The sequence below is a fragment of the Etheostoma cragini genome, chromosome 9, assembly GCF_013103735.1.
Source record: "Etheostoma cragini isolate CJK2018 chromosome 9, CSU_Ecrag_1.0, whole genome shotgun sequence".
Lineage (NCBI taxonomy): Eukaryota > Metazoa > Chordata > Actinopteri > Perciformes > Percidae > Etheostoma > Etheostoma cragini.
In genome coordinates this window covers 29596056-29608929 of record NC_048415.1, presented here as the reverse complement: position 1 = coordinate 29608929, position 12874 = coordinate 29596056, and the positions used below count along the sequence as shown (strand labels likewise).

Here is a 12874-nt window from a genome sequence, read left to right as displayed (position 1 = left end):
CATCTAAGCTGAGGAGACGTAGCGGTGGTTGTAGTTTTTGCTGTGGAGAGGTGGATGTTTGTCTTTTAGGTTACATACGTAGTATGTAGTATGTTTTACACATGCAGTATCCATCCAAATTTGATGTGAACAGTCTCTCAAGTAAGCTAATTTTTAATTAATAAATTAATTTTAATTTATTTTATTGATTGGATGAACTATAATTTGCCTAAAGATGATTATTTTGCATTTCTGTGTTTGATTGATGCTTGTGTAAGAAATAAATCAGCTGTTACTCAACAGTTACTCACTACTTGAGTAGTTTTTTCATCAAGTACTTTTTTACTCTTACTCAAGTAATTATTTGGATGACTACTTTTACTTTTACTTGAGTCAAATTATTCTGAAGTAACAGTACTTTTACTTGAGTACAATTTTTGGCAACTCTACCCACCTCTGCTTATCTTTGATATTTAGTATTGGTAAATGTTTTTTTGTTGAGTTTTCACTTAGCAAAAAAATAAGACACGGAAAAGAGTAGCGCCTTTTTGTTCTCCAATCTTATTCCACAAAACAGTGTCACCCAATCAACAAGTTACAACGATGTGTTTTCAGTGTGATTCCCTATATAGTTCACTATTTATAGGGAATAGTGAGTAAGTGAATGAGGGAGCGGTTTCGAACACAGCTGTCCCATTACATATTTTTCAGGCTCCTTCAAAAGCGGCCTCCTTTTACTTAATTTGAGGGACATAACGGATGTAACCTTTGCACCCCAGAATTCCCAGCATTTGAGCAGGAAGAGAAAAGCGGCAGAAAACCGACCAACGATCTTTTTTTTTTTTTAACAATTATCAAATGCTATTTCCTCCCTAATATCGCCCTGCGAGTGGAGAATGCCGAGGACAGCAGAGTTATTGTCATCCAGTCGAGTATTACTGACGGTTAAATGGGAAATTCACATACTGGTACATCAGCATGTACGGCAATACACAGAGCTGGTTAAAAATCTGCAGACTTTCTCCTAAGTTACAAGCTAACGCTAGCAATAGCTAGCTAGCTTACTTGGCTGAACAGTGAATAAGACCTTCAAAGGCAACCAAAGTGTTCCAATTAACATTGATGGAAGTGAAAACACAGTGATGGGGAGAGGCCCTATTATACTTTTTTTAACATAATATTTGTACTTTTGGGGTCCATTAGAATAGGATATTCAAAAAACACATTATCTTTTTTATCCTGCTAATTAGTGCAGACTCTCTCTTAAGCATTCTAGCTGCTGCCATTTTGTAGTGGTGTTTGAATTCTCCGTTAATTTCCCTATATAGTCCTATATTAAATACACACAATGCACAGCATATTTGAGTGTACAGTACATACGACGTTAGATAACAATTATCCAAGTTTAAACTGAGACAAAACCGAGGTTATTGTGCTGAAAGGCACTATAAATGATAAATAATAAATACCTGCTGAAATAAATGAATGATCTGGCATCATCTATACCAACACTAGTTACTGTAATAGAAGCTTTTGGGGAAATCCTCTGGACGTAAGGTTAATAACTCCAAATCCACCATTCTGCTTTTGAATAAGAATGAGAGACAAAACCCACAGATTACCACACTTTTCTCATCTTCTCAAAGGGGGTTTCCATACTTGGGGATCAATACTGTTCCAGAAATAGAAAATATTGTTGCATCTAATTATAATCCTTTAGTTCAGTCTGTTACTAAATCATTGAATAGACAGATGACTATGTCCATCTCCATGTTGGGCCGCATAACTGTTTTGTCCATATTCCTCATTAATTTAAAATCTATTCCTCTCCCACTTTCACAATCCTTTTTTTGTAAACAAATTTTATATACAAATCCGTGTATGATCGATCTATCCTTGCTTTAGGCTAGTAGAGTGACTGCATTGAGGTGGAAAAGTATGGACGGCCCTACACCTGGAATGTGGTTGCGAGAAATGACATCATGCTTGGCACTAGAGAAATTAACTTAAGTTCCCAAAGGGAAACTAAATAAGTTCACGGAGATGGACTCTTCTATGCTGTTACTGGAAAGTGACCAGACGGAAAGTAATGATTAAATTTGTGGAAGCGGACATGTCTCTTAGAAAATAAACAGGATCACCACTGATTTTGTTTTATTAATTTTCATCTTAATTTTTTTCCTTAAATGTTCATGCTATTGAGGGTGGGGGGAGCAGGGATGTTCATAACATTACTATCCCTGTGGCTGTATATTTTTCTATGTGCAAAACAATAACTACATTGTTAAAATGCATGAAAAATTAAATAAATAATTAAATGAGACATGAAACTCTATTTTATTATTGTTGCTATCTTTATCGTTTGAATCCGCAAATACAACGTTAGACAAAAAACATTGGAACATACATTTTTTTGGGATCAGCACTAAAAAGTGGAGAATTTTACTGATTTATTAAAAATGTAATGACAACATTGTAACAATAACCTTCCTTCTCCAACTCAAAACATGAACTCTCTTTCTTGGTCTTCGTATCCCCTAATCTGTATAGCTGACGTTGCGGAATTCATGGTGTGAGATTTCAGTCCCAACAATGACACAAGCTGTAGCCTGGGTGCCCTATGATAATAAGGAAAGTAAAGACATACATATTTTACCACCATAACAAATTCCTTTGCCTTAAATAATGTGAGGCATTCATATATTGGTTGCTTATCAGCTGTTGAACCTGTTTTATCTCACATTTGTAGCATTAGAACTGGCATTTTCTTTTGGTAATAACAACAAGGGATGAGGTGGATTTATAATTAACGGTTAAAGCTATGATTGGTACCTTCGCAACACACTGTAATCCCCATATTTTTACACAACTTTAGGTAGAAGTGGGCCTTCAGCTTACCGTGTAACTAAACCATTACTGTACAATAAGGTAAATTGGAAAATTACCCAACAAAAAGGTTCGCCCTAATTAGCAACAATACAGCTATCTGGCTAGTGTTGCAATGTAAGTTTTCTAGGGAACATTATTCAGTGAGGGACCGGGAGAGTTATGAGTGTTAAACACCTGGGATAAGTACTCGTACATGTGCGTGACTGCATGGAGTATCACAACAGTGTTTGTCCTTATTATGAGCATCAACAAAGGCTTACTGAAGGAGGACAATGACAGTTAAGTAAAAGGCTAACTAGATAGCACGCGAGACTGAGCTAAAGCTAAAATGTAAGGAAGACAGAACGGTCTGCGCTAGGGGCGAGTAAACATGGAGAAGACACTTAACACTCCGGGCAAAACTGATTTTGATGACTTCAATGAATTAGTAACTTATCACACACTTGGAAAAGATGGAAGGAGGAATTCTGCTTGTACATGGATTTACTATGTCAGACAAAGATTATGGATTTAAAGTGAAACGGCTGTGTTATATAATCGGATAAAAAGGAAAAAAATGATTTGCAATGTTAGGAGTTTGGAGTAATGCTTAAAATGTGTTTAAGTATTGGCGGCACTGGATGAATTTTGTGACCCCAAGAAAAATGAAACAATAGAAAGATACAACTTTACAAGATGTCAGGGCCAACACGAGAGTCTGTACAAATATTTAACAGAACTAAACATGTTAAGAAATTCTTCATTGAGGTAATAAATCAAGAAGTAGCATACTTATTAGCAATAACTCTATAGGGATTACTTTCCAAAAATACTTGTTTTTAGTCATTTAAGGAAATGGACGTTGTGTTTTTATAACAGCACATTGGGCAGTGGTTTATGCAGGTGAAACTGAAAGACAACTGGAAATCAAGTCCAACAGCTCGTATCTAAACAGTAATTTCAGTTTGAAAAGTTTCTAGTTATCTTAACAAAAATTATCTGTTGGCAGGACAGTTTTCTCAACGTATTAATTTTGTACATGATGTTAATGGCGATGATGAAGGAATTCTACATACTGACCTCAAAGCCTGTAATGGCTATCTGGTGCATGGAGTCATTGACAGACTTGATGATGTCCAGCATAGTGGTTAAAGCCTCTTCCAACTCAGCCGTACCCTCCCCCTTACTGCATTTTAACATCTCCTGGAGGATATGAAGGAAGAAGGGGGTTAAAAAAGATGGAATAAGGCAGGATACAAGGAAGAAGTCTTTTTTTTTTTTTAAATTGTCCACTATGGTAAAAACATTTTTGCCTCATTCCTGAGTGACACAATTGTATATTTTGAGCACAGAGAAATATATTTTGCAAGCTCATACATTACATTTTGAGGAACACAGGCAAAAAGTTATTTAGTTTGAGCAAAAAAAAAATCTGTTCTGTGCTCAATAAATGTCTATACATGTATTTGCAAATTTGCTATTATTAGCAAACATTAGTGGTAGCTAATAGCACAACATAATTGTTACTTGTAATAAATGCTGTTTACATAGTTCAAACCTTAATCGGTGAACAGCTAGCTAAGACTCATGTGTTCACCATCAACACACAAACAGATACACACACCGTGCATGCGCTAACCTGCACACACACACGGGGAAGGACCTTGTGTCGTAGTGAACAGTGTAGAAGGGAAATAACATGTCAGCAATCTCCCTATACTTTAAGCGAACAAGAATATAAAGAAAGAAGCTACATGAAAAAAATGTATACAAAAATGGCCACAGTTACTGAAAGTTAAAATAAAACTGTGGTTGCTTATGCAAATAAAATGGAGAGCACTTTCAAATATTCTTATGTTCTTAGCTCTGTGTCCACAATCTATAAATGAGTGCTTTCAACCACAGTCCCTCACTGAGTGCTTTTAACAACACCAGAGCTGACAATTTGGTAAGACCAGTTCAGTTTTGTGTGACTAATAAAGAATACATTATTATTATTATTATTATTATTATTATTATTATTATTGTACAAATTACACAAAACTGATTTCTGTAGGTAACTATAAAAACATCAACTTTGACATATCTCAACCAAAATTAGTGCTATCAATGTGAAACTTTAGATTCTTGTTTGCCATGACCCTCTGGAGGTTCCCCACGCATTTTTTTGAAAATTGGCCACCAAGAGGGACTACAAATAAAAAAGTGTATTTCTCATGAATGGCTAATTTCAATTTTACAACATTTTGAGTGTACCATCAAGGGCCTGAGGCCACATCTACAGTTGTGTACTAATTGGTCACAGTTGGCATGGCCTATTGGGCCCACGTTTGGATTCACCACTTATACTAAAGTGAATAACTTTAAATTTACAGGGTTAATTAAAAAAGGGTCATGGACCTTATTTTGGCTATAACTCCCACATTACTCATTGCAAATTAGAAAACCTTAAATCCACTTGTTCCTTGAATTAAGCTGAACTACGTAATATAGGCCACGCCAAATTCCATTTAGAACTCTATTCACAATACCTCACAATGTGTAAAACCAACTTTTTCCAACTCCTTCTAGGTTGTGCGACTGATATGCACAAAACCTTGTACCTAGCATCTCCAGCTATACCTGATCAACATTTATCAAAAAAATTTCAAAAGTTAAAGTATGCCTATTGGACGACCAAGCAAATTTTTCTATGTAAATGTAAATGTGCTGTATTTATATAGCGCTTTTCCAGTCTTAACAACTGCTCAAAGCGCTTTTACATCTACAGGAAACATTCACCATTCACACACTGTGGCCGGGGCTGCCGTACAAGGTGCCACCTGCTCATCAGATAAACATTCACACACATTCACACTCCGATGCGCAGCACCAGGGGCAACTTGGGGTTCAGTGTCTTGCCCAAGGACACTTTGACAATGACTGCAGGGGCAGGGATTGAACCACCAACCTTCTGATTGGCAGGCAACCGCTCTACCACTGAGCCACAGCCGCTACCAAACACAAACTTTAACATCTATCAGCCAAATTAAATGCTATTAGCATGAATCTTGCTGAAAGATTAATTTTCCACATCTCATATCGATTCTGTGTACCGAATTTGGCAAAGATTGGCCCTTAGGGGGTGCTATAATCAAAAAAACGTTTGTGTTTCAGCTAACAACTTAATGCATGCAAATGAGACATTTGAGAGTGCAATTTCTCTGCAATAGTCATTTCTATCGACACAAAACCTTTGATGCTCATTTGGCATGCTGCTCTGTGGTTGTGTACCAAATTTGGCAAATTTGTCATTTGCAATGGGAATGTTCTGCGGACCTTGCGGCGCACACCTCTTGATATTTTCCGACATTTGCCTCCCCACCATTAGGCTTTGGGTCTCGCTTTCGCACGTTCCCCAGGTCGCCGGGGGCGACTGGCGCCGGTGGCTTGGACCCCGTCATAAGTCCTTGTAGTTCTAGTTCCTTTTTGTTGTGCGATATATTGTCCCAAAATTAATTGCAATGAATGATATTGTCATTCTAAGACCATTTTATCCCGCTAATCACAAACATGACAATGTGACATTATTTATATATTTATAAATGTATATATGTACACAGTACAGGACAAAAGTTTGGAACCACCTTTTTATTCAATGCGTTTTCTTTATTTTCATTACTATTTACATTGTAGATTATTACTGAAGGCATTAAAGCTATGAATGAACACATATGGAATTATGTTTTTAACACAAAAGTCGTAAATAACTGAAAACATGTCTTATATTCTAGTTCCTTCAAAGTAGCCAACCTCGGGGACTTCAATGCGCAGTTGGTCATTGATGGCGATACATGGAAAGGTGTGATTGGGAGGAACAGCCTCCCTAATCTAAACCAGAGTGGTTGTTTGTTGTTGGACTTCTGTGCTAGTCATGGGTCGTCTATAATAAACACCATGTATAGGAATGCTCATAAGTGTACGTGGTACCAGAACACCCTTGGCCGAAGGTCAATGATCGATTTCAGAATGGTTTCATCTGATCTGAGGCCGTATGTTTTGGACACGCAGGTGAAGAGAGGGGCGAAGCTGTCAACTGATCACCATCTGGTGATGAGTTGGGTTAGGGGTGGGGGTAAGACTCTGGACAGACCCAGTAACCCATGAACATCGTGGTGGACACCAGTGGTCAAGGAAGCCATCCGACTGAAGGAGTCTTTCCAGGATATGTTATCCCAGAAGACTCCAGTTGCAGGGTACCAAAGGCCCTGAAGGGCTGCAGCCTCTGCCGTAAAGGGGCAAAGCAGCGGGTAGGGGAGAAGTTCGGAGAAGGCATGGAGAAGGACTTTCAGTCGGCACCAAGATGCTTCTGGAAAACCGTTCGCCACCTCAGGAGGGGGAAGCGGGGAACCGTACAAGCAGTGTAAAGAAAGGATGGGACACTGTTGAGGAGGTAATAGGGCGGTGGAAGGAACACTTTGAGAAACTCCTAAATCCAGCTAATACGCCCTTTATGATAGGGGCAGAGCTGGAAAATGATGGGGGATTGTTGTCAGTTTCCCTGGTGGAAGTTGGATCGGTTCACAGCAGAGTGTGAAGCGGCTGGGATGAGGATCAGCACCTCTAAATCTGAGGCCATGGTTCTTAGCAGGAAACCAATTGAGTGCCTTCTCCAGCTAGGGAATGATTCCTAACACCAAGTGAAGGAGTTTAAATACCTTTTAGCAACTGAGGGGACAATGGAGCAGAAGATGTATCAGAGAATCGGCACAGCGGGTGCAGGATTAGATTCAATTTATCGCACTGTTGTGACGAAAAGAGAGCTGAGCCAGAAGGCAAAGCCTTCGATTCCAGGCCACGTGGGAGGAGGCCCTTAGGGAAGACCGGGGACTAGTTGGAGGGATTTTGTCTCCAACCTGGCCTGGGAACGCGTTGCGATCCCCCAGTTAGTGCTGGTTAATGTGGCTCGGGAAAGGGAAGTTTGGGGTCCCCTGCTGGAGCTGCTCCCCCCGCAACCTGACACTGGTTAAGCGGACAAAGATAGATGGATGAATATCTCGATATCACAGTCATGGTTACTCCCTACAGTCTATAGTCACAAACCTTTACCAGTATGCATTGTTTTGTAGCATAATTACTTATTCATAAATAAAACAAATGCAATGCACTTCTTTAATTTATTTGTTTTCAAAAGTTTAGATGAAACAATGCCTTTTGGGAATTTCAAGGACAAATTAATCAAGACATTAAGCGACACAAGGGGTGGGGCGGAGAAAAAGAGAAAAGAACGAAAGAGCACAGTTGGTGCAGCTTCAGCTAGCACTAGTGTTTGCGACAAATCTGAGCCAGCACACCAGGGAGAAAGAGAGTGTGGAATATGATGAAGAGGAAGAACAAGACAAGCAAGAGGAACATGAAGAGATAGACATGGATAACAAATCTATGAAACTAACCAACACAGAACAACAAGCCTGCTGTGGATCTGAATGTGGATTACCAGAAGCAACAGATGATGGTCTCCAGAGATGGAGACCAATGCTGCTGGAGGGAGTGAAGCAACAGGTACAGTAAGTGTGGCTACCTCGGAAGATTAGCTCAACCATGCTTTTATTATGGAGTGGCTGGCACAGAAAATTTCATTTTTTATGCATTGATATGTCTATGTTTCAGTGCAGTGGTTTATAGCATACAGCATGGGAGTTTACATTCACCATCAATGGGGCTTTTTTTCTATCATTCACTACTTTTAGCTGTAGTTTTTTAGTTTAAACATCTTTGTTTATGTGTTTCAGCTTTACTGTTATTTTGACTAGTTGAGCTGGTCCACAATCAATCCGAGTACCACCTGGCAACAGCATAAGTACTCCTGGTTGGGAAATCAGCTGTGATTGTAGTTCTAGTGATCTAATTGGAAATGAACAGCCAATCACAATTTAACTACTCTGATTGGTTGATTTTGTGGCACATTTGTAACACTGCAGAAAGTTTAGCGAGTGTTTGAAGCCAGAGTTAAAGGTCCCATGGCATGAAAATTTCACGTTTTTTTATCATTAATATACATTCCCCCCGCCTGCCTATGAGCCCCCAGTGGTTAGAAATGGTGATAGGTGTAAACTGAGCCCTGGGTATCCTGCTTAACCTTTGAGAAATTGAAGGCTATGAATGGCCAATCTGCAATTTTGCCCCTTATTAGGTCATGAGGAGCAAGGTTACCTCTCTTTCCTCTGCTTTGCCCGCTTATAGAATTTTGCCCACCCATGAGAAAGAGAGAGACATCATGGCTTTCAAATGAGCGAAGTGGCAGTTGGTCAAAGTCACACCCCCAACCCTCCACCTTGCAATGCTGTTTCCATTGAGCACAGTAAGATCATAATCCTCATGCCACAACCTTAGCCTAGCGAGTGTCATCTCTATCACCACACAAGCGTTGACAGTGAAAGTTGAAATGTGTTTTATTATGTAAAGTATTCTGCTCAGCTTCAGTGTCCTGTATGTTTTTACCCAGTAGTTACCCTGAGCATGAGTTGGTATTTGGTGATCCTCTGGACAGGCTTTAGCAGGTAGGCATCCAGAGACAATTTGTGGTCCAGTTTCTTCTGGCATTCCTGTCACAGACAACATTTTCCATCAGCAGAGGCCCACCATCAGGAGAGGCTAAAAGGGAAATGCTTGCCCCCCTCCTCAAAAGACTTAAGTTTAGCAACAGAAGTGTGTGTGTGTGTGTGTGTGTGTGTGTGTGTGTGTTTGTGTGTGTGTGTGTGTTACCTGAAAAAAGAGGCTTTCTCCACACTGTCTCCAGAGGACTTCAGAGCGGGGTTTATTCTGACAGTACTTCTCATACACCTGAAGCTCTTCTTTCTGAAAAAACAAAGACATGTCTGAGTAAAGAGAGTGCCTTAAATAATCTCTTGTCAGTTTCTGGTCAATTTCAGCTGTTGCTGGAATATGAAGTCCATTGATTCTGAACATTACTGGCTGGTTGACCTCACTTCCTCATTCTGTAACTAAAGAAATAAGTATTAAAGGAGCCCACTATCAATAGACAAATGATAATCTCGCACCTATCTCCTCTAACCCACAGTGGCCGGAACCAACCAACCAACCAACAAACAAACAAACAAACTGGAACATGCAAACAAACAAAGGATTTGACAAGAGACAAGGGAAGCACAGACACTAACTACAATGGGTGGGTAATGAGACAAGAGGCAGGTTACACAACGGTTGGGAAACAGGTTTAACTCATCAGGTAATCACAGGAGCGGGAAAACACAGGAAGTAAAATTAAAGACAAGACAGCACAGAAAACCAGACTATCAAAATAAACCAGGAAACAGAACATTCAAGGCAGGGAAACACAAGGCAGGAACAATCAACACAAGACCAGGGAGGAAAGTAGGAGACAAGACTGAACCAAAAAAAACAGAAAATAATGCACAAAAAACTTAGTTTTTAAAAGTGTAACTACACTAGCACCTGCTTTATCTGCATTGCCATGACTCATTGTGACCCAAACAAACTGCTGAGTTTTGCTCTGTTCGCAGCTCTGCCCGTGTGTCAGCTAAGTCCGGTTCTCTGTCAACATGCAGGAAAAATAAAAAGAGCTTGTTGATCCAAATTTTGACACCGTTTGATATAACCTCAATCAGTCCTTTGTAGTATCAACATACTTCTGTAGGTACCCGGCAGAGTTTTTGTTTTTGTGCATTTTTTTGGTTAACTGTTCGCTCAATACAGTAATGTGAGCTATATAAATCCGCTGGACATATGGTCAAATTTCATTTATTCTTACCAGTGTATCGCCATGTGTCTATAGAAAATCCCTGCTAATTGGTCCCAAACCCAGTTAGATAGTAAATGCAGTGATCATTTTATTGCTAAATATTTACAGTCATTCCACAAAAGTACCAAGCAAGCCTGTGTTACCGGCCTCAGACCTAGGGGAATCTGGGCAGGTACAAAGCCACAGGCTGGGTAGCACTGTGGATTGAAAAGAAGTGGAGATACAAAAGTTGTGTCTTTCTCAAGCGCTGGCTGTTTATTTCTGTGGGCCAAAAAAAATTTGATGACCATGCCAACAGATAGGCCAAACAGACACTTGGACACTGTACGATTGACAACACACACAATTATAAAATACACTATAATTATATAAATATATAATATATAAATGGTCTATAAATATAATACTAATATTATTATACTATTAATATATAACAAACAGATATGTAACACGTTAGTATGTATCAGATTAACACATTGTGAAATATCAAATATACAGTACATCCCCAAATTACACTATAGCTCAGATTGAAGCTGTTCACATGACTATGTAATAATCAATCCCCAACGCAACGGTCAGCTGTTTGCGTGTGAGTTTACCGGCACGCGCATATCAAGTGCCGGCGGCTTAGCCTTCACGAACGTTGAAAGGCTAACTTCACCTAGCTCGCTAGCTAAAACAGCTAGTAAATACAACCCATATAACAACATGTACATAATAAACTTCTACACAGAACATGACAACATATGTCACTGAGAAAACCATACTAGTGATTTACTCGTTTGGCACCTAACAGAAATTACAGTAAAGGTTTAAAAATATACCTGTGGATTGAAAAGAAGTAGAGATACAAAAGTTGTGTCTTTCTCAAGCGCTGGCTGTTTATTTCTGAGCGCTTGAGCTACCGTCTCCACGGCAAGCCACTACGGTGAAACGAGTCAATAGCGCTATCTACTGGCATGAAGTAAAATATATGGCCATGAATATCCTACATGTAACGAAATAATAAAAAAATAGGAGGGTTTAACTTTTTTTTTTTAATTAACCTTCTCTACCCATTACACCTGCCTTGTTGCAAGACCCACATTTTATTTTGAACATTTTTATTTTGAACTGTGTAGCTTTCAGTGTTTAGCTTGCTAGCTCGAAGTTTGTTGTTGTTTCCTGAAAAGAACAGAGTTAGAAAGAGGCAACACACACTGCTGGAACATCCTGCAGCGCCAGATATTGGCGATTATCCTGGTAACGAATTTTCCTTGATCCAGACCAGACAAACGGTATTTACAAACTAGTTCCTACAAAATACAAATAACTGATTTTCTGTGACAAATACATGTTAAAGGAAACATACTGTAACTGCCGCCTGGAGTATGATAATTGGCAATTCTTTTTTGTTAGATCAAAAGATTTCAGTGTGAATGGTTGGTCATACAAAGCATAGAACTTTGACACCTGATCCAAAACAGACTCATAGATATAAGGATTGAATGGCCATTCAATAAAAGTGTAACATTATGCAGGATCAATCGGGTAACGTTAGAAGATAAAGATAAATAAATGTGGATTAATGTGGTGCGACTCGGCCGCGGCTCATCTAGAAGGGGTTTGTCACCTTTTTTTTGTCCAGCCATTACACTTAGCAATAGGCTTGGGCAGGGGGTAGTGGGTAGACTGGCTCGCTAGACGGCGTGTATAAGGGCTGGAGAAATGATCGCAACCACCGACATCAATTAAAGTGCTGGAGACACTAACGTGTTTGTGTACATGTACTAAGAGCAGGGGATGAGGGCTCTGTATGTAAGTACATGATAACTGTTGTTTTAACGAGACAGTTACAGATACACACTGTTCCCCTGCACTCTCCAAGCAACAGGAGTGCTTTAGCCAGATTGGAAATGTGACTGTAGACAAAATCATTTGGGTCTTCCCTAACCAGAAGACCTGGATGACCAGCCATGTACATACACACCTCAGAGCCCCCGACGTGAAAAGTGGAATTAAAAGAGCCAAGTCCGACCACAGGAGGAGCTAAGAGTCCCAACTGTCCAGCAACAATACACAGGAGGTGTGGCAGGGCATACAATACATTACAAACTATAGAGGCTGTGATGCAACATCAGATGACCTGAGGGCGACCACACCATTCACTGTGAGGGAGCACAACATTGGACGAATACTAATGGAAGTGAACCCAAGGAAGTCTGCTGGCCCAGACTGAGTACCTGGCAAGGTGCTCAGGGCATGCGCTCACCAGCTTGCCCTCAT

The 12874-nt window shown here is 39.7% G+C and overlaps 1 protein-coding gene across 5 annotated transcripts in view; it reads right to left on the bottom strand.

Moving 5' to 3' along the window:
* mcf2l2 (MCF.2 cell line derived transforming sequence-like 2) overlaps positions 1-12874 on the bottom strand; it is a 216638-nt gene that overhangs the window by 60989 nt on the left and 142775 nt on the right. For all 5 annotated transcript variants that reach the window (XM_034881481.1, XM_034881485.1, XM_034881482.1 and 2 more), the window contains exons 19-21: positions 9592-9684; positions 9339-9431; positions 3928-4050 (exon numbers count right to left, since the gene is read on the bottom strand). In XM_034881481.1, the coding sequence (XP_034737372.1) occupies positions 3928-4050; positions 9339-9431; positions 9592-9684 (309 nt within the window). The remainder of the gene's footprint in view (positions 1-3927; positions 4051-9338; positions 9432-9591; positions 9685-12874) is intronic.